Raw genomic sequence first — 23,189 nt, 5'->3', positions numbered from 1 at the left:
TCCATCACAAGGCTCAGGCGGTTCCGTACATGATGAGGGAGAAAGTCGAGATTGAACAGACTCCAACGTGAAGGAATCATATCACCAGTCGAGTTCAACGAGTGGGCCAGTCCAAATGTTCCGGTGTTGAAAAGCGATGGCACGGTCAGAATCTGCGGAGACTACAAGGTAACAATTAACCGAGTCTCACTACAGGACCAGTACCCGCTGCCCAAGGCGGGTGAACTGTTCGCAACATTAGCGGGAGGGAAGTCATTGACCAAGTTGGACCTAACCTCCGCCTACATGACACAGGAGCTGTCTGAATCTTCGAAAAGACTGATGTGCATCAACACACACAAAGGGCTGTTTATATACCACAGGTGCCCTTTCAGGATTCGCTCGGCTGCAACCATTTTTCAGAGAAATATGGAGAGTTTGCTGAAATCTGTTCCGCGCACCGTTGTGTTTCAAGACAACATCCTGATCACCGGTCGTGACACCATCGAACACCTACACAACCTGGAAGAGGTTCTATATCGCCTAGACAGAGTGGGACTCAGGCTGAAATGCTCTAAGTATGTTTTCCTGGTGCCAGAAGTCGAATTTTTGGGGAGAAAGATTGCAACAGACTGCATTAAGCCCACGGACTCAAAAACAGAGACCATCAAGAATGCACCACAGAATGTGACGGAGCTGCGTTCATTCCTGGGACTCCTCAACTATTTCGGTAACTTTCTACCCGGGTTGAGCATGTTGTTAGAGCCTTTGCACATGTTGCTACGTTAGGGTGACGACGGGGTTTGGGGCAAATCTCAAGGCACAGCCTTTGAGAAGGCCAGGAACCTGCTATGTTCAAATAAGTTACTTGTACACTATGACCCATGTAAACGTTTACAGCTAGCTTATGATGCCTCATCGTACGGGGTCGGCTGTGTGTTATAGCAAGCCAATGTATCGGGCAACCTCCAACCGGCTGCATACGCATCTAGAAGTCTGTCTAAGGCTGAGAGAGCCTATAGTATGGTCGAGAAAGAGGCGTTAGCATGTGTATATGGGGTTAAGAAAATGCACCAATACCTATTTGGACTTCGGTTTGAGCTTGAAACTGACCACAAGCTGCTCATTTCGCTGTTTTCAGAGAGCAAAGGTATAAACACCAATGCTTCGTCCCACATCCAAAGATGGGCACTAACATTATCCGCTTATGACTATGTTATCTACCACAGACCAGGCACTGAAAACTTTGCCAATGCTCTTAGCTGGCTACCATTATCCACCACCGGGGTTGAAATGGCGCAGCCCGCAGACTTGCTACTGGTCATGGATGCTTTTGAGAGCGAGGGGTCACCCGCCATGCCTCGCCAGATCAGGACCTGGACCAGCCAGGATCCTGTGCTATCATTAGCAAAGAATTGCGTCCCAAATGGGAACTAGTCGGCCGTTCCCAGGGAAATGCAAGATGAAATTAAGCTGTTTCACTGATGCAAAGATGAAATGTCCATCCAGTCGGATTGTCTCTTATGAGGTAATCGCTCGGTTTTGCCAAAAAAAGGCAGGGAAACGTTTCTACGCGACCTACACAGTACCCACCTAGGCATTATCATGATGAAGGCAATTGCCAGGTCGCATGATTGGTGGCCTGTCATTGACTCAGACTTGGAGTCATGCGTGCATCAGTGCAACACTTGGTCGCAACTGAGCAATGCACCAAGGGAGGCTCCACTGAGTCTGTGGTCATGGCCCTCCAAACCGTGGTCCAGGATCCACATCGATTTTGCCGGCCCCTTTCTAGGAAAGATGTTTTTAGTAGTTGTGGGCGCTTATTCCAAATGGATTGAATGTGTAATCATGTCATCCAGCATGTCCACAGGCACCATTGAAAGCCTCCGGGCCATGATCGCCACCCATGGCTTGCCCGACGTCCTTGTCAGCGACAATGGACCGTGTTTCACCAGCTCAGAATTCAACGGGTTTATGACCCGCAATGGCATCAAGCATGTTGGGTCTGCTCCGTTTAAGTCCGCGTCTAACGGTGAAGCAGAGCGGGCAGTCCAAACAATCAAGCAGAGCATGAAACATGTGACAGACGGCTCCCTGCAGACCCGCTTGTCTCGCATTCTGCTCAGTTACCAGACGCGACCCCACTCGCTCACCAGGGTTCCCCCAGCAGAATTATTAATGAAGAGAGCCCTCAAAACTAGGCTCTCCCTAGTCCACCCGGATCTTAATGATCACGTGAAAACCTGGCGAAACCGGCAGAACATATACCACGATCGCGTGGCTGTTCAACGTGACATTGATGTTAATGACCCTGTGTTTGTTCTGAATTACGGACATGGTCCCAAGTGGCACTATTTTGGCCAAGGAATAAGGTGTTTATAATCAAACTGTTAAATGGCCAAATGTGCAGAAAGCATTTAGATCAGACCAAATTGCGATTTACTGACAACCAGGAACGACTTGAAGAGGACATTACCATCGCCGATCCACCAACACACATCTAACCAGCAATCGACCTCGCTGTCAATCACGAGGATGAATCCACCGTTCCTGACAGTCCGGTCAGACCAGCCACGGTGCAGTGTAGCAATGGTCTGGCCAGCTCACACACGCCAAGGTTTGAACTTAGACGATCAACCAGGGAGCAAAGGGCTCCGGATTGCCTCAACTTGTAAATAACTTGTACCAAAGACTTTGGGGGGGGGCGGGGGGAGTGATGTTATGTATGTAACTATGTCATACTTGCCACAAGAGGGCGCGACTCTTGGGAGTCCTAATGGTCACCTACACACACGTGCAGGGCCAGTATAAAAGGTTGGCTGCCATGTTGTTAAGGCACTCTGGAATTGTAACAAAGAAGACTAAGGTCACACTAAGTTTAACTCACAGTACTCAGCCTCATGGATTTCTTCTATTCATAACAGAAGGCTCCAGAATAGCCCAATCGTCAATGATGGCTGAAGCATTTGCAACCATCTTCAGCCAGAAGTGCCAAGTGGATGATCCATATTGGCCTCCTCCTGAGGTCCCCACCATCACAGAAGCCAGTCTTCTGTCAATTTGATTCACAAGAAGCGGCTGAATGCACTGGATACAGCAAAGGGCTATGGCCCCGACAACATCGTGCTGAAGACTTGTGCTCCAGAATTAGCCGCATCTCTAGCCAAGCTATTCCAGTACAGTTACAGCACTTGTATCCACCCGACAATGTGGAAAACTGCCGAGGTATGTCCTGGCCACAAAAAGCAGGACAAATCCAATCCGGCCAATTACCGTTCCATCAGTCTACTCTCAATCATCAGATGGTAAGTGTCATCGACTATCAAGTGGCACTTACTCACCAATAACCTGCTCACCGATGCTCAGTTTGGGTTCTGCCAGGACAACTCGGCTCCAGGCCTCATTGCAGCCTTGGTCCAAACATGGACAAAAGAGCTGAATTCCAGAGATGAGGTGAGAGGCAGCATTTGACCGAGCATGGCATCAAGGAGTCCTAGTAATAGGAATTGGGAGAAAACTCTCCACTGGCTGCAGTCATACCTAGCACAAAGGAAAATGGTTGTGGCCCAGGCGATCACTGCAGGAGCTCCTCAGGGCAGTGTTCTAGGCCCAACCATCTTCAGCTGCTTCATCAATGACCTTCCCTCCATCATAAGGTTAGAAGTGAGGATGTTTGCTGATGATTGCGCAGTGTTCATTTCCATTCGCAGCTCCTCAGAAAATGAAGCAGTCCATGCCCGCAAGTAGCAAGACCTGGACAACATTCAGGCTTGGGATGATAAGTGTCAAGTAACATTTGCACCACACAAGTGCCAGCTAATGACCATCTCCAACAAGCAAGAGTCTAACCACTTTCCCTTGATAATTAACGGCATTAGAATTGCCGAATCCCCCACCATCAACATCCTGGGGGGGTCATCATTAACCAGAAACTTAACTGGACCAGTCACATAAATACTGTGGAAACAACAGCAGGTCAGTGGCTGGGTATTCTGCAGTGAGTGTCTCACCTTCTGACTCCCTAAAGGCACAAGTCAGGAGTGTGATGGATGAGTGCAGCTCCAACAACACTCAAGAAGCGCGACACCATCCAGGACAAAGCAACCTGCTTGATTGATACCCCATCCACCACCTTCAACATTCACTCCCTCCTGCACCGTGGCTGCAGTTTGTACCATCTCGAAGATGCACTGCAGCAACTCACCACGGTTTCTTTGACAGCACCACCCAAACCCATGACCTCTACCACCTAGAAGGTACAGGGTAGCAGGCGCATGGGAGCACAATCACCTGAAAGTTCTCCTCCAAGTTACCCATCATCCTGACTTGGAAATATATCACTGTTCTTTCATCGTCGCTGGGTCAAAATTCTGGAACTCCCTTCCTAACAGCACTGTGGGAGTTCCTTCACCACAAGCACTGCAGTGGTTCAAAAAGACGGCTCACCAACACATTCTCAAAGGCAATTAAGGATGGGCAATAAATGCTGGTCTTGCCAGCAATGCCCACATCCCAGAACAAAAAATAAAAAAATGTTGTGCAGTGCGCAGCCTAAGGTAATGATTCTGGAGACCCTGGCTGGTGGGTACTGAAGGAGTCCTCCAGATCTATTAAGGCATCTGAAATGTATTTTCAGCATGCCGATTGCTTGGTCTATGGCACATCTGGTGGATATGTGGCTCTCATTATAGTGCTCCTCGGCCTCATTGCTTGGCCTCCTCAAAGGTGTCATCAACCACGTCTTCAGTGGATAGCCCTCGTCTCCAAGTAGCTAGCCGGTATGCTTGTTCGGAAGTGAAGAGCTGAGGGAGTGTGGACTGATGCAGCACGGTAGAGTCTTTACAGTTGCCAGGAACATGCTTAATTATATTTTTATGGTTGCAGACGGGCTACTCATTGAGCGAGTGGAAGGCCTTGTGATTCACAAACACTCGTGGGTGATGTGGGGTGCCTTGATGGCCACATTTGTGCAGTCAATAAAGCCCTGCACCCGTGGGAGCCAGCCAGAGCCGCAATGCCGAGCGCCCGCTCAGTAACACTGGCTTCATCAGTGGCAAAGTTTACATAATTGGCTGACTTGTGAAACATGCCATTGGTCACCTGGGTGATGCATCTGTGGGCAGCCGACTGCAAGATCTTGCAAATGTCCGCTGCATATCCCTGGAAGGAGCCTGAGGTGAAGAGGTTGATGGCAGTGATGATTCTGACAGCCACTGGTAAGGCATGTCCACCAGATCTTCTGGGCAGGAGGTCTTGTTCCAGCAAGCTACAAATGTTTGCGACAACCTGGCGCAATAGCCTGAGCCTCCTGGAGCACTGCTGCTCAGTCATGTCCAGGAAGCTCATCCTCTTGTCTGTATGCCCTGTGTTGGGGTATCGCCTCCGGCACGGTGCATCCCTGTGCTGATCCCCTCTCTCTGTGGAGTATCTGGTCAGTGAGGTGTAGGCTGCTGTGTGGTTGCTGTTGCTGCTGTTGTTGCTGCTACTGCTGGTGTAGCTGGTGTTGTTGGTGCTGGGGCTCATCTTGGTCCGAATCTGAGGTCCAAGGTGAGACAGCATAAGCGGCACACATGCTGAACTGATAGATGCCAGGTAAAGTGGAGATCAGAGGTACAATCCTCAAATTTAGTGAGAGTGTCTAGCAATGTGGTGAGACTGCTTCCGAGGTTGCAGAAATCACCTGCAAACTTCTGAAAACTAAATCTCTGTACAAAATGGTGTCAGAAAGAGCCTTTCCTTCAGGCAAGGAAGCAGGTGTGTGTCTTTATGTGCTTTTCCCAGCTGTTATTTAATGAAGTAGCTCAGGGCCACTGAGCTCCTGCCTCCCCTTCTCAAGAAAGGTTCCCGTGGTGCGTGAATCCCTTGCGCAACCAGTTAAAGTTCAAATCTGACGTTAAAAAGGCAGTTAAGGGTCTGTAAATGAGCAGATAGCAACCTCAGTGAGGTTGCCTGCCTCTCCCGAGTGAGTGTGTGGTGTGCCTCGTAACGTGCCCCAATGAAAGGTGGAAGTTAGTGGGATGATGGGGGCTTCCTGACGCGATGTCAATTTCAACACTTTTAACCGCCGACTCGGACCCAAACCCACACGCTCTCCAATGTGAAAATTCCGGCCATTGTGTTTGTGCCAAACAACTGCAATGTTACAAGCTGAAATTCTCCAATCATGATAGTAGCAGCAAGAAAAGATTTACAGGAAGCAATTAAAATGCACAGTATTTTAAGGTGAACACTTGCTGTACCCCTTTAATTAATTGCATGATATATTACTTTGCGTATTGATAGTTCCTTCTCTGTACAATCTGCTTCTGTGTTTATTCTTTGTCTTGTTTGTTAAGAACACTTAAGATGCATCTTCTGCAATGCACTGGAGAAAGAGTATCTACACACATATCCTCGTGCAATAGCTACTTGCTACAAAAAATTGGAAATCCCAAGGGGTTTACCCATGAACTTGTCCTGATATCACTGCTGATGTGGTTAGAAATATTGGTCATAAAGTTATTTATTGGCTCATGTTCCAAACTAACCATCCATGTGTTCCCTATGCAAGTGATGTCAATAGTAGGCTGATTATTCCATTCCTAATGTATAGAAGCGTGTATATAGCAAAACAAAATTTGAAAGGAAAATGGATTCTCATCCATGTTGGAGATATACACTATACTATATATTTGTTATTCATTTTATATTCTCTTTTCTCTGTAGGAGAAAATGTGCAGCAAAACCCTCTTGAGAGAATGAAAATAAAAGATTCAATTCCGGCACGGTCCTGCCTAGCTCCTATTGCTGACTATTGTGCTCGTAAATGTAGGTGAATATTTATAAAGTTGTTGCAAATTATTTGAGTAAACTCTGTTCATATTGGGGTTTATATTCCTCTGTTCAATAATTCCAACCAAAACATTAGCGTGCATACAAAATGCAAATTCTCATTTCACACTCATGCTTTTTCTTTAAAGTTATTACAAGGAATGTCACCCCATTTGTACTAATTGGTCATTTATCAATGATATTTTGGTAGCCTGGTATTGCTACATTTTGCCACCATTACTGTATGTAACACTTTTCTCAACAGTCCTTATATTTGTAATGAGAACTTTCCTTATTTGAAATATATTATGTATTCAGCAAGGTAAGGGATATTAGCGCTGAAAAATAGAATACTTTCCCCTTTCAAGCACTTCCACGTCTGGTGCAGAAAAATCAGCTACAGTGCAAACCTCCCTCTACTCTGTCCCCATCAATTTGACCATATTGTTATGAAAAAGTTATTTTGAATATAAAGTAGGTTCCCCACTTTACACATATACCAACATTTTTTCTAATATTAATAAATGAAAGAAATCAGAGATTGCAGCTATCAGGAAAGATTAAACTGGTTGGGGCTTTATTCCTTAGAAAAGAGAAGACTTAGAGGAGACCTGATAGAGGTCTTTAAAATTATGAACGGGTTGGACAGGGTAAATGTGGAGAGAATGTTTCCATTTGTGGGAGAATCCAAAACTAGGGACCATAAATACAAGATATTTACGAATAAATAAGGAGACATTTCTTTACTCAGACAGTGTTCAGATATGGAACTCGCTACCATAGGAGGGTGTGAGGCAAATAGCTTGGATGATTTCAAAAGGAAACTAGACGAGCACATGAGAGAAAAGGGAATAGAAAGATATGCTGAAAAGCTGAGATGAAGTAGTTGGAATGGGAGTAGTTGGGCTGAATGGCCTGTTTCTGTGCTATACATTCTGTGGTCGCAATTTTCCCCTAACAAAATGGGTGAGTTTAGAGCGTGGGGCAGTTAAAGTATTAAAAATGTGATTTCCGACCTAATCCCAAAGGCAGGACGGGGTGGTGTGGGGGCGGGGGGAGGGGCGGCGACCAACCTACCCCCAGGGGCCGTTATCTTAATCTAAATATTGTAATGAGGCTGGAAGCCTCTTTTTCCCCCTCTATTTTGTGTTTAACTGCATGGGGACGGGTTTCACACAATTCATGAAACTCAGCAGTTAAACAGAGGTGGAGACTGCTGCATCTAGGAGGTAAGTGCCTTTATACCTACCTCCTGGATGCTGGGTACAGACCACCTCCAACAATCGGAGACCCTTCCACAAGGCCTCCCCCCACAACTCCACAATGATGATGAGGTCAGCCACGATCTTCCGGTGGCTGGCCACGACCCTCTCTCACCCCCACTGCCGATCCCCAGCCGACCTCCACACGCCCACGAACCCAACCCCTGCCCATGCTCTCCGCGCCCCCCCACTGCCCCACGATCCACGAGGCCGCCAATACTCTCTCCCTACTCCCGATCCCCGACTCCTGCCGATTGCTGATCCTCTTCCCACAATCCCTCCCCTTGGCCAGCCCCTCACTTCTGAGGCCTACCCACCCACAGCCAGGCAGCCTCTCATGCTGGCTGCGGGGGGGAATCTGAGACCTCACACTCCATTAAAGTCGGCAGAGCCTGCGGGAAAACTGGCCTCCCGAGTTTCCCGCCGCCTCGGAGGCCCACCGCCCATAACCTGGGGAAAATTCCGGCCCTTGTCTATGTCTAATGTGGTCTATCCTAACTTCAAGAGAACATCCCTTCTCCAGAGTGGGACTTCTTTTCATTTCCCACAGCAACCAGCCCAATGACCTCTTTGAGATTGCTACTTAGGAGCAATTCTTAGTTATGAGGCTATACCAAATAGGAACTGTATTTCGTCAGCCCAAACTGATTTCATATTGGTCCCTTACACCTGATAGAGAGAAGACCTTCATCCTATTAGTCTGGGATGGATTTAAACTTCGATCTAGAGATAACAGAATGTACCACCCAGTCTCCAAAAATAATTATACTTACTGAAAGTGGTCGGGGACGAAATTGCCCCTTTCAATAAGAGCCATTTTGTAAATTGCCCTCATAGATTTTCCCGGCAGAGAAAGTCTCCGCTCTGCCTGTGTTGCCGCCCCTTCAACCCCTTACCGACCGGCAGCGACCCCGTTTCCACCCCAAGGGAAATTGCCCCACGGGAGCTGATCGGCTGCCAGTCGATGCCACTGACAGCTGTCTCTGAAGGGAACTTTCTTGTGGCTGGGTGGCGTGTTCGCCATTTCATTTTAATTGTCAGCCGACTGCCAGGTCGGCCCCACAATGGCGGCCATGGGTTCGGCCGGGCCACCAACAGGCAGTCAGGCGTCCCCTCTTGGGTGCCAGGCTGCTGGCCCGGACTAAACCCTCCCTGGTGGCCCAGGTGTTTGCCACTAAAGTGGCTGCACAGTTTGCAGCGGCCCTCCACTTTAACTGAAGGGGAGGGATGTTGTGACGCATCAGCGCAACGCGACGCAATGCGCTGATGACTCGGAGTGACAGCTGCTCCGACCCGCCCCCAGTTCCGCCCCTCTCCCGACACCAACACCGCTCCGACCAGAAACAAGAACCAAAGTGTTGAAAGCCGGATTGTCCGCCCACGGAACACTTTAAAATTGGTAGGTGCACCGTTTTGGGCGGAGGCCAATTTCGGCCCCGTCACGTTTTGTGACACTAAAATTTATCATGTTAAAAGTGAAGCACATTGATATTTTCAGAGAAAATGGGCTGTTTATGTTATGTATGTATAATGTATGTACTGTAACACTAGACCACTGAATGTATCTTCACACTGTATACACCATACCTGTACCACCAGAGGGTGCTACTGATGGAGACCTAAGGTCACCTGTACACTGCAGGTAACCAAGTATAAAAGGGAGCTCACCTCATTGTGTCCTCACTCAAGGAGCTGCAATAAACGGACTAAGGTCACTACTATTCAAGTACTATACCCTTACCTTGTGGAGTCATTATTAGAGTGCTTGCATATCCTACAGTATTGTTAAGCATCTGGCTTGAAATTCCAAAATTTAGCAAAATTATATTTTATCTCTCGGTATATTTTCATTGTTTCTATTTCTAGTTCAACTGAAATTTTGAATATCGTACATTTAAATGGAAGTGCCAAACTGCAACTTATCACAAAATAAACATAGAAAGCCTGTTTTTTTAGGCTGAATCAATGATACAAATTGTAAATTAAAAAATGAATAATTCACCTCATGCAAATTCAACAGCCAAGTGAGTAATTTGCAGTTTATTAGCATACTGGGTGGATCAAATACAGTATTTATCTATTCAGTGAATGTTTTTTTCATTTTCATTTTCTTCATCGAAATTCACAAAAAAGTCAATTAGATGGCATTCTGATATTTGCCATCCGCTTACAGGAAAAGGCAAAATCAAGTTAAACGTCAAACTGACACATATGAATGAGATAGTTCAGTCAACATGTTAGTTGAGATCGTCACCTTCATGCAGCTGACATTAACTTGTCGTCTGGAGAATGGGTCATATTTTGTATTACCAGGGCAAGTTTTAAGCATCACTTATCTAAAATGATTACAAAAAATACCGCATAAATACAGTTCTTTAACAAATTTGACACATTGAAATGTAACTTTGTTGAAAATTAAAACCTTTATCTTGACTGTAGGTAATCTGCCATCAGACAGCATGTCTCAGAATATGAAAAAAATCAGATTTCTGCCTCAGACTTCTGTAAGGACTACTGCAGTGAATCTTTCGCCAACACTCCCATCCAGGCCGCAAAGAAAAGGGATTCGCCAAAGCCACTCACTTTATTCGTTTCTGCCAGTTATGTCAGGTGACTCGCTGAGAACCAACCCTGTACTCCCTGCTATCCCATCTCAGAAAGGCACTCATTCAGAAGGCCTGTCCAAGTGTGTCACTGACTCGCAGCACAACAGCCAATAAATATAGGAATGTAGATCAAAAATGTCGAAAATGTATCTCTCCTTTTTTGTGTTTTTTTTATAACAATTTATGAAACTGAGTAAATATTCAGATAGATATATTTAATTAATAACTTTTGCCTTTTATTTCCAAACAAGGCACAGGATTTTTTCAAAGCATTTTATATTTGTGAGACTGTAGTGCTTTGTTTGCTAAGAATGCAAGAAGTTCTTGTGGAAGCCTCATGTGCATGCCAAATTAATCAGTCTTCTTTCAAAATAGTTTACTTGTGGTATATGTATCTTTAAAACTATTATTTCTCTCTGTATAAGTGTTTCTAAACATGGAAAGCTATTGTTTGGAACTGCAGTTTATAGTTTTCCTAATGCATTGGTAAAAAGAAAAATTATGAATGCTGGTAATTTTTAAAGGAGCAGAAAAGGCTAGAAATACACAGCATATCTGAATCAGAAAGACAAGATTAACATTTCAGATGTTAAGGGTTACAACTAAAGTATATATTTCGCTTTCAAATGATGACCAACCCGCTGTGGATTTCCAACATTTTCTGTAATATATTGAAGCTACCATAGGATTAACTGGATGAGAATGTGTGTAGTCACATGTTGAATTCATTAATATCCACTGAAAAGACTTTTCTGTGGGTCAAATGGTTAACGCAACGTGTCGCTGAGCTATCCAGAGCAGGAAGGTCCTAGGTTTGATCCCTGCTCGATGCTGAATGAGCTAATTACAGCCAGTATATCGGTAGGCCTCAATGACCTGTGTTCGGGAGGGGAAAACCAGCCACAGTTACTGCTCCTGATCACTGTTCAGCAACCCTTACTGAAAATGCATAGGTGTGAGCATCAGTTGAGAACAGGATCAGGTTTGGCTAATGCCCCTCTATGACCAAATAGCTTGTTGACACATAAATCAGTAAGTTGGCGTAAAGTTAGCATGGTAGGCTTTGCATCCAGCGAACTGCTCCTCCACTACCCCTGTCAAATCTTGTGAGGTCAGCCTAATCACTGTAATTTTACTGGGCTCCCTGCGGGATTCTCTCCTGCAACAAAGCCCTCCTTGGGAACAAGAAAAACAGAAAATGCTTGAAGAGAATTAATTTCTCCTCAGGTGATAACCTCAGTGTCTTTTCCTGACAGTAACAGACTAAAAACTTTGTCGAGAAATATATACAATAAAAGATCTTAATACAAACCGTAGAAACAGTATAATTATGGTATCAGCCATCAGAAAAATTATTGCTGCAGGTCTTGAGCATCTACAGCAGCAAAGCAGAGCTGGTTTTCTCTGCAGCTAAAGAGGAGAACCAAATTGGTGAAAAGTAAATAAAATTAAAAGCACTTTTGTCCACAACAGCACGACTGGATGCCAAGAGCATGCTTCCCAGCAAATTCCCCACCCCTAGCCACCCAAAATGTGCCTGAAATTGGCAAAGGACCAGTGCAAATTATCACTCAATTCTCCAGGTTCACTTCAGCATTGCACCAGAGGGTATCTGATACTCATGGAACAAGAGGGTAGAAATCAGGAGAGAAGGAAATTGGGAGAAGAAAAATGTAAAAAGGGGCATTGAAATAAGAATCAAATTTTTCAGAGACATACAGATGCATTATTCATATAAGTATACAAATAAATAAAAATACTTTACTTTTTCGTCTCAACCAACTTGACTGAATAGCTTAATGACGTCCTATTTTCGTCCTATGCCACAACTTCTCTCTACAAGCCTGCTACTATCCTCTTTGAACTCATTGATGCTTCTAACTCTCAGCAATGTTGCCTCAGTTCTTAAGATTACTACTTACTGCTTTCCTTCCAATAAAAATGCAACCAATGCCAAAAATATTCAGCGACCTTTGTGAGCGGACTGTTTGAGATGTTAAAATGCTCTAAAAATTATGACATGGTAGAAATTATTCTGTACATTACTTTTATTAGCTATCATGTTCAGTGAAATTCTTCTATTTATTATTTTAATATAAATGAGTTAGACATTTTGTTAAAAAATCGAACAGAGAAATTTTGCCTGAACAGGTTAACCAATTTTTTGAAAAATTTCTACCTTGATGTGTACCTATTGTTGTGTATGCAATAACTGTTAGACTGAGTACTGTTTAACTTCAAGAGGTATGACCTTGGCATGGCTTTATTAAGGTCCAAAGTGACCAATATACAAAATGGCTGGCCTTTTATACTTGGGCTGCACACATGTGCATGACTGTCTCAGTTCAACTCCAGCCTTGGATGAGTGTTCAGAGTCTGTTGTAACTGGTGGCTGGGTGGCTGACCAGGTGGGAGTGGCAATGGCCATGTCAGGGATTGAAAGTCCATTTTCATTGAACATGTCAGTGATTTGAAAGTCCCGATTCACTGATGACCACTGAGTCCGCTGATGACTGGGGGTAGGTTGGTTGGTCGTCGACTGTCTCTTCCTCCGACTGTTCCGGTTTGTCTGTGTGCCGCAGCTTTGTCTGATCTATAAGTTTCCTGCATGTTTGCCCATTTTTGAGCTTGACAATAAATACTCTGTTGCCCTCCTTGGCCATTATAGTACCAGCGATCCACTTGGGACCCTGACCATAATTCAGAATATGTACAGGATCATTTATAGAAATATTGTGTGACACAACTGCGCAATCGTGGGGAAGTCGGGAGGAGCGGCAATACCTATCAAAGGCCCAACAGCAGCGAGGAGCAGCGGCAGTCAGGGAGGAGCGGCGAGGCCTATGAAAGGCCCAGCGGCAGCGAGGAACAGCGGCAGTCAGGGAGGAGCGGCGAGGCCTATCAAAGGCCCAGCGGCAGCGAGGAGCAGCGGCAGTCGGGGAGGAGCAGCTAGCTTCAGCAGCTTCAAAAGTAAGAACGAAGTAAAACGTAATCGAAGTGTGACGTCACAGCCAAGAAGGTAAGTGATTGGCTGGTTGATTGGTAGTTTCTTTTTCCTTATCTTTTTTCTTTTTCTTAACAGTGAGAAACCTTGTCACTGTTGCCAAATTAAGTAATTTAAGGGTTAAGTCATAGCAGGAGAGCCCAGACCCATGTCATGCTCCTCCTGTGCTATATGGGAAATCAGGGACGCTTCCAGTGTCCCTGACAATTATATGTGCGGGAAGTGTATCCAGCTGCAGCCACTGACAGACCGCAATGCGGCACTGGAGCTGCGCATGGATTCACTCTGGAGCATCCGCGATGCTGAGGATATCGTGAATAGCACGTTTAGTAAGTTGGTCACACCGCAGGTAAAGGTGACAAAGGCAGATAGGGAATAGGTGATCATCAGGAAGAGCAGTGGAAGGAAGGTAGTGCAGGGGTCCCGTGTGGTCATCTACCTCCAAAACAGATATACTACGTTGGGTACTGTTGAGGAAGATGGTCAATCAGGGGAAGGCAGCAGCAGCCAAGTTCATGACACCATAGATGGCCCTGCTGCAGAGGAGGGCAGGAAAAAGAGCGGGAGAGCTATACTGGTAGGGGATTCTATTGTAAGGGGAATAGATAGGCATTTCTGCGGCCGCAAACGAGACTCCAGAATGGTATGTTGCCTCCCTGGTGCAAGGGTCAAGGATGCCTCTGAGCGGCTGCAAGGCATTCTGGAGGGGGAGGGTGAACAGCCAGTTGTCGTGGTGCATATAGATACCAACGATATAAGTAAAAAGCGGGATGAGGTCCGACAAGCTGAATTTAGGGAGCTAGGAGTTAAATTAAAAAGTAGGACCTCAAAGGTAGTAATCTCAGGATTGCTACCAGTGCTACGTGCTAGTCAGAGTAGAAATAGCAGAATAGTTAAGATGAATATGTGGCTTGAGGAATGGTGCAAGAGGGAGGGATTCAAATTCCTGGGACATTGGAACCGGTACTGGGGGAGGTGGCACCAGTACAAACCGGATGGTCTGCACCTGGGCAGGACTGGAACCAATGTCCTAGGGGGAGTGTTTGCTAGTGCTGTTGAGGAGATGGGAACCTATGCAGGGAGACAGAGGGAAGTAAAATGGGGTCAGAAGCAAAAGGTATAAAGGAGAAAAGTAAAAGTGGAGGGCAGAAAAACCAAAGGCAAAAATCAAAAAGGGCCACATTACAACATAATTCTAAAAGGACAAAGAGCGTTAAAAAAACAAGCCTGCGTCTCAATACGAGGAGCATTCGTAATAAAGTGGATGAATTAACTGCGCAGATATGATGTAATTGGGATTACGGAGACATGGCTCTAGGGTAACCAAGGCTGGGAACTCAACATCCAAAGATATTCAATATTCAGGAAAGATAGAAAGGAAAAGCAGGTGGGGTAGTATTGCTGGTTAAAGAGGAGATTAACGCAATAATAAAGAAGGACATTAGCGTGGATGAGGTGAAATCTGTATGGGTAGAGAAGCGGAACACCAAAGGGCAGAAAACGCTAGTGGGAGTTGTGTACAAACCACTAAATAGACATAGTGAGGTTGGGGATGGCATCGAACAGGAAATTAGGGATCTGTGCAATAAAGTACAGCAGTTATCATGGGTGACTTTAATCTACATATAGATTGGGCTAAACAAACTGGTAGCAATACGGTGAAGGAGGATTTCCTGGAGTGTATAAGTGATGGTTTTCGAGACCAATATGTCGAGGAACCAACTAGAGAACTGGCCATCCTAGGCTGGGTCTTGGGTAATGAGAGAGGATTAATTAGCAATCTTGTTGTGCGAGGCCCCTTGGGGAAGAGTGACCATAATGTGGTAGAATTCTTCATTAAGATGGAGAGTGATTCAGAGACTAGGGTCCGGAACTTAAAGAAAGGTAACTTCGACAATATGAGACATGATTTGGCTAGTATAAACTGGCGAATGATACTTAAAGGGTTGACGATAGATAGGCAATGGCAGACAATTAAAGATCACATGGATGAATATCAACAATTGTACATCCCTGTCTGGTGTAAAAATAAAACAGGGAAGATGGCTCAACTGTGGCTTACGAGAGAAATTAGGGATAGTGTTAAATCCAAGGAAGAGGCATATAAATTGGCCAGAAAAAGCAGCAAACCTGACGACTGGGAGAATTTAGAATTCAGCAGAGGAGGACAAAGGGGAGGTACCAGCGGATTGGAAAGCAGCTAATGTAACGCCTCTGTTTAAAAAAGGGGGCAGACAAAAGGTAGGTAACTATAGGCCGGTTAGTTTAACATCTGTAGTGGGGAAAATGCTTGAAACTATCATTAAGGAAGAAATAGCGGGACATCGAGATAGGTACAGTGCAATCAAGCAGACGCAACATGGATTCATGAAGGGGAAATCATGTTTAACTAATTTACTGAAATTCTTTGAGGATATAACGAGCATGGTGGATAGAGGTGTACCGATGGATGTGGTGTATTTAGATATTCGTTGAGGTGCCACACAAAAGGTTACTGCGGAAGATAAAGGTACGCGGAGTCAGAAGAAATGTATTAGCATGGATCGAGAATTGGTGGCTAACAGAAAGCAGAGTCGGGATCAATAGGTCCTTTTCGGGTTGGAAATGGTGGTTAGTGGTGTACCACGGGGATCGGTGCTGGGACCACAACTGTTTACAATATACATAGATGACCTGGAAGAGGGGACAGAGTGTAATGTAACAAAATTTGCAGATGACACAAAGATTAGTGGGAAAGTGGGTTGTGTAGAGGACACAGAGAGGCTGCAAAGAGATTTAGATAGGTTAAGCGAATGGGCTAAAGTTTGGCAGATGGAATACAATGTCAGAAAATGTGAGGTCATCCACCTTGGAAAAAAAAACAGTAAAAGGGAATATTATTTGAATGGGGAGAAATTACAACATGCTGCGGTGCAGATGGACCTGGGGGTCCTTGTGCATGAATCCCAAAAAGTTAGTTTGCAGGTGCAGCAGGTAATCAGGAAGGCAAACGAAATGTTGGCCTTCATTGCAAGAGGGATGGAGTACAAAAGCAGGGAGGTCCTGCTGCAACCGAACAGGGTATTGGTGAGGCCGCACCTAGAGTACTGCGTGCAGTTTTGGTCACCTTACTTAAGGAAGGATATTCTAGCCTTGGAGGGGGTACAGAGATGATTCACTTGGCTGATTCCGGAGATGAGGGGATTACCTTATGATGATAGATTGAGTAAACTGGGTCTTTACTCGTTAGAGTTCAGAAGGATGAGGGGTGATCTTATAGAAACATTTAAAATAATGAAAGGGATAGACAAGATAGAGGCAGAGAGGTTGTTTCCACTGGTCGGAGAGACTAGAACTAGGGGGCACAGCCTCAAAATATAAGGGAGCCAATTTAAAACTGAGTTGAGAAGGAATTTCTTCTCCCAGAGGGTTGTGAATCTGTGGAATTCTCTGCCTAAGGAAGCAGTTGAGGCTAGCTCATTGAATGTATTCAAATCACAGATAGATAGATTTTTAACCAATAAGGGAATTAAGGGTTATGGGGAGCGGGCGGGTAAGTGGAGCTGAGTCCACGGCCAGATCAGCCATGATCTTTTTGAATGGCGGAGCAGGCTCGAGGGACTAGATGGCCTACTCCTGTTCCTAATTCTTATGTTCTTATGTTCTTAATTAGGAGGGGGAAAATAGAGTATGAGAGGAAGCTTGCCAGAAACATAAAAACTGACTGCAAAAGCTTCTACAGATACGTGAAGAGAAAAAGATTAGTGAAGACAAATGTAGGTCCCTTACAGTCAGAATCAGGTGAATTTATAATGGAGAACAAAGAAATGGCAGACCAACTGAACAAATACTTTGGTTCTGACTTCACTAAGGAAGACACAAATAACCTTCCAGAAATACTAGGGGACCGAGGGTCTAGCGAGAAGGAGGAACTAAAGGAAATCCTTATTGTCAGCAAATTGTGTTAGGAAAATTGACGGGATTGAAGGCCGATAAATCCCCAGGGCCTGATAGTCTGCATCCCAGAGTACTTAAGGAAATGGCCCTTGAAATAGTGGATGCATTGGTGGTCATTTTCCAACATTCTATAGACTCTGGATCAGTTCCTATGGACTGGAGGGTAGCTAATGTAACCCCACTTTTTAAAAAAGGAGGGAGAGAGAAAACAGCCTGACATCGGTGGTGGGAAAAGTATTGGAATCAATAATTAAAGATGTAATAGTAGCGCATTTGGAAAGCAATGATAGGATCGGTTCAAGTCAGCATGGATTTATGAAAGGGAAATCATGCTTGACAAATCTTTCAGAATATTTTGAGGATGTAGTAGAGTGGACAAAGGGGAGCCAGTTAATGTGGTGTATTTAGACTTTCAAAAGGCTTTTGACAAGGTCTCACACAAGAGATTAGTGTGCAAAATTAAAGCACATGGTATTGGGGGTAATGTACTGATGTGGATAGAGAACTGGTTGGCAGACAGGAAGCAGAGAGTTGGAATAAACGGGTCCTTTTCAGAATGGTAGGCAGTGATTAGTGGGGTACCGCAAGGTTCAGTGCTAGGACCCCAGCTATTTACAATATACATTAATCATTTAGACGAAGGAATTGAATGTAATATCTCTTAAGCTGGGTGGCAGTGTGAACTGTGAGGAGGATGCTAAGAGGCTGCAGGGTGACTTGGACAGGTTAGGTGAGTGGGCAAATACATGGCAGTTGCGGTATAATGTAGATAACCGTGAGGTTATCCACTTTGATGGTAAAAACAGGAAGGCAGATTATTATCTGAATGGTGACAGATTAGGAAAAGGGGAGGTGCAACGAGACCTGGGTGTCATGGTACAGCAGTCATTGAAAGTTGGCATGCAGGTGCAGCGGTCGGTGATAAAGGCAAATAGCATGTTGGCCTTCATAGCGAGAGGATTTGAGTATAGGAGCAGGGAGGTCTTACTACAGTTGTACAGGGCCTTGGTGAGGCCACACCTTGAATATTGTCTACAGTTTTGGTCTCCTAATCTGAGGAAGGACATTCTTGCTATTGAGGGAGTGCAGCGATGGTTCACCAGACTGATTCCCGGGAGGACAGGACTGACATATGAAGAAAGACTGGATCGACTCGGCTTATATTCAGTGGAATTTAGAAGAATGAGAGGGGATCTCATCGAAACATATAAAATTCTGACGGGATTGGACAGGTTAGATGCAGGAAGAATGTTCCCGATGTTGGGGAAGTCCAGAACCAGGGGTCACAGTCTAAGGATAAGGGACACGCCATTTAGGACCGAGATGATGAGAAAATTCTTCACTCAGAGCGTTGTGACCATGTGGAATTCTCTACCACAGAAAGTTGTTGAGCTAGTTCATTAGATATATTGAAAAGGGAGTTAGATGTGGACCTTACGGCTAAAGGGATCAAGAGGTATGGAGAGAAACCAGGAATCAGGTACTGAATTGCATGATCAGCCATGATCATATTGAATGGTGGTGCAGGCTCGAAGGGCCGAATGGCCTACTCCTGCACCTATTTTCTATGTTTCTATATATACCCTTGCTGACTTTTCCTTCTATATTCAACATGATTATTCAAGTCAGGGTGTACAAGAGATAGCTTGGTTTTAAGACCTCTCATCATCATTAGTTCAGCAGGCGAGATCCCGGTCAGCGTGTGTGGTCTTGTCCTGTAACTCAGCAGTACGCATGACAGGCGCATCTGCAGTGACCACAACTAAAAACATCTTCCCCAGGAAGGGACCTACAAAGTCTATGTGGATGCTGGACCATGGTTTGGACGACCACGACCACAGACTCAGCAGCGATTCCGCTGGGGCTTTGCTGAGCTGCGTGCAAGTGTTGCACTGATACACACATGATTCCAGCTCAGAGTCGATTCCTGGCCACCATACATGAGACCTGGCGATGGCTTTCATCATTACAATGTCGGGATGTGTGCTATGTAGCTCACGTATAAATTTCTCTCTCCCTTTCTTGGGCATAACAACATGATTGCCCCACAGTATACAATCCGACTGAATAGACAGTTCGTCTTTGCGACGAATCTAAGGTTTGGTCTCCTCGCACATTTGCTTAGGTATGGCAGACCAATCACCTTTGAGGATGTAACTCTTCACTACCGATAAAATCGGGTCCTGGCTGGTCCAGGTCTTAACTTGTTGAGCCGTGACAGGGGTTCCTTCACTCTCAAAAGCATCTATAACTAAAAATAGGTCCACCGGTTGTGGCGTTTCCACCTCCGGTGTGGGCAACGGCAGACGGCTCAAAGCATCGTCACAATTCTCGGTGCCAGGTCTATGGCGAATGACATAATCATAAGCGGATAATATCAGCACCCACCTCTGGATGCGGGATGAAGCATTGGTATTGATCCCTTTGTTTTCAGAGAAAAGTGAAATGAGTGGCTTGTGATCTGTCTCCAGTTCAAACTGAATACCAAACAGGTACTGATGCATCTTTTTAACCCCTTACACACAGGCTTGTGCTTCTTTCTCTATCATGCTGTCGGCTCTTTAGGTAGGAAGTTACCAAAGTAGTTGAGTAGACTCAGGAACGAACGCAGCTCCATCACATTCTGCGGCTTGGGTGCATTCTTGATGGCCTTGGTTTTCGTGTATGAGGGCCTGATGCCGTCAGCAGCACTTTCGACAAACTTTTTGAAGCATACGCGACTGGTTGCAGTTTACCCGAATCATTAACTTGTTGGAGTACGCAACCAATTCCATATGACGAAGCATCACAGGCCAATACTAAACGTTTACATGGATCATCATGTACCAGCAGCTTGTTAGAGCAAAGCAGATAAGTGGCTTTCTCAAAAGCTCTGTCTTGAGATACACCCCACACCCAGTTGTCGCCTTTTCTTAGCAGCATGTGCAGTGGTTCTAATAAGATGCTCAATTTAGGTAGGAAGTTACCAAAGTAGTTGAGTAGACTCAGGAACGAACGCAGCTCCATCACATTCTGCGGCTTGGGTGCATTCTTGATGGCCTTGGTTTTCGTGTATGAGGGCCTGATGCCGTCAGCAGCAATTTTCCTCCCCAGGAATTCGACCTCTGGTGCCATTAAGACACACTTTGAGCGTTTCAGTCTGAGTCCCACTTTGTCCAGACGACGTAGAACCTCTTCCAGGTTGTTCAGATGTCGGATGTTCCTGTGATCAGGATGTCATCTTGGAACACGACGGTTCTGGGAAAGGACTTCTGTAGATTCTCCATGTTCCTCTGAAATATTGCTGCAGCTGAGCGAATTCCAAAAGGGCACCTGTGATAAATAAACAGTCCTTTATGCATGTTAATGCACGTGAGTCTCTTCGACGTCTTGACCAGCTCCTGTGTCATGTAGGCCGAAGTCGTCCAGTTTGGTGAACGACTTCCCCCCGGCTAGCGTTGCAAACAAGTCATCAGCCTTCGGTAATGGGTACTGATCCTGTTTCGAAACCCTGTTGATCGTAGCCTTGTAGTCTCCACAGATTCTGACTGTTCCATCACTTTTCAGCGCAGGAACAATGGGGCTGGCCCATTCATTAAATTCAACCGGTGATATGATCCCTTCACGCTGGAGTCTGTCCAGTTCAATTTCGACCTTCTCCCTCATCATATACGGAACTGCCCGAGCTTTATGATGGACGGGTCTTGCATCCGAGTCCACGTGGATCTGCACCTTGGCTCCCGTGAAGTTGCCGATGCCTGGTTCGAACAGCGAGGGGAACTTGCTCAGTACTTGGGCACATGTATCTTTCTTCAACGACAATGCCTTGATGTTGTTCCAATCGCATCTGATTTTATCAAGCTAGTTTCTGCCAAACAGCATTGGGCCATTGCCTGGGACAATCCATAGCGGTAACTCGTGAACTGCATCGTCATACAACACTTTAATTGTGATGCTGCCAATCACCGTTATGAGTTCTTTGGTGTATGTGTGCAACTTGGCATTGACTGGACTCAGCCTAGGCCTCACAGCCTTAGTATCCCACAGCTTGTCGAATGCCTTCTGGCTCATTATCAATTGACTCGCCCCCATGTCCAGTTCCATCGATACTGGCACCCAATTAAATTTCACGTTGATCATTATTGGTTTGCTCTTAGTTAGGAATGAGTACAGTCCATACACTTCTTCCTCTGGTATCTCGGATTGCGTATCCGGATCCGCGCTAATCTGACCATCATCCTTCACGTGGTGTGTCGCAGCACGCTTGCTCATCTGCGGACACTTGCGCTGGAGATGCCCCACTCTCAGACAGCCTTTGCAAATATATTGCTTAAATCGGCACTGCTGGTGCCGGTGATTTCCCCCACAACGCCAACACAGAGAAATTGGATGCATTCCCGCTGGCGGACTTTGGCCAGCTACAGGTTTCGCATACGCAGTCGGGTAGGCCCTGCCATGTGCCACTCTGCCAAACGCCGAATCAATCATATTTACAATACTTGCCGAGTTTCGATTTTTCACTGATATCTGCTTTAGGCTTTTATCCATCATCATGCATGACATGAGCGATCGTGATGGCCCTGTTCAAGTCCAACGTTTTCATCGCCAGTAGTTTATGCAGGATCACCTCTTGGTTGATGCCAATTACAAAGAAGTCCCGCTGCATGTCTGCCAACACAGCCCCAAACTTGCACAGTCCCGCTAGACGTCTCAGGTCGGCAATGAATTCCGCCGCATTCTGGCCCTCTGAGCGAACGTGTATATAAAATCTGTATCTCGAGATGATGATGCCTTCGTCTGGCTTAAGGTGGTCCTGTACCAGTGTACACAATTCTTCATACATCTTCTCTGTTGGACTCACAGGCAGGAGTAGGTTCTTTATCAGACTATACATTTTTGGACTGCAAACTGTGAGGAACACTGCCCGGCGCCGATCTGCATCGCCGACCTCCATTTTGTTGGCCACGAAGTACTGGCTCAAACGGCTCACAAAGTCTGCCCAATCTTCTCCTTCCATGAATCGCTCCAACAATCCAATTGTGCTCATTTTTGCATGCAAAGGTTCTTGTTGCCTCGTCGCCAAATGTTGTGTGTGCAATAACTGTTTGACTGAGTACTGTTTAACTTCAAAAGGTATGACCTTGGCTCTGCTTTATTTAGGCCCAAAGTGACTAATATACAAAGTGGCTGGTCTTTTATACTTGGGCTGCACACATGTGCGGCAGCCCAATGGCCTCCAACAGTGACATCATCTAGTTGCTAGTGATCCCAAAAGTACATCGATGATACCTATCAGCTGTGGAAACTTTACTCACTATCTAGTCTTTGCTTGTGCATGCACCCTATGTTATTGCTGCCACGGTCGCGTTCTGAGCCTCTGCACACCGGCGATGATGTCATCACCATGCGTGGCGACCCCTTAGCGCCATGCACTGGCCCCTTTCCGCCCCACAGCGAACATTGGCCAGCGTCCCATGAGGCTACCATGAGCAGTGTCAGCGCCAGCCTCACGGGTCGAAACACACTGACATCTGCTCGCAGGACAGAAATGGAAGGGGAGGTCGGGAGTGTCCTGCACCGCCATCTTACCTGTTTGGCTGACTCATCAGT

The 23,189-nt window shown here is 45.7% G+C and overlaps 1 protein-coding gene and 1 pseudogene across 1 annotated transcript in view; one reads left to right on the top strand and one right to left on the bottom strand.

Moving 5' to 3' along the window:
• The window catches only part of ankrd55 (ankyrin repeat domain 55), a 156,917-nt gene extending 146,143 nt beyond the window's left edge, over window positions 1-10,774 (top strand). Inside the window, exons 10-11 of the mRNA XM_070868992.1 lie at window positions 6,688-6,789; window positions 10,494-10,774. Coding sequence (XP_070725093.1) covers window positions 6,688-6,789; window positions 10,494-10,774 — 383 coding nt within the window. The remainder of the gene's footprint in view (window positions 1-6,687; window positions 6,790-10,493) is intronic.
• The window catches only part of LOC139240463 (putative nuclease HARBI1 pseudogene), a 397,365-nt pseudogene that overhangs the window by 189,299 nt on the left and 184,877 nt on the right, over window positions 1-23,189 (bottom strand).

Source organism: Pristiophorus japonicus, chromosome 2, assembly GCF_044704955.1.
Source record: "Pristiophorus japonicus isolate sPriJap1 chromosome 2, sPriJap1.hap1, whole genome shotgun sequence".
Taxonomy (NCBI): domain Eukaryota; kingdom Metazoa; phylum Chordata; class Chondrichthyes; family Pristiophoridae; genus Pristiophorus; species Pristiophorus japonicus.
Note: the sequence above shows the minus strand (reverse complement) of the source record. Positions and strands in the feature narration are given on the sequence as shown.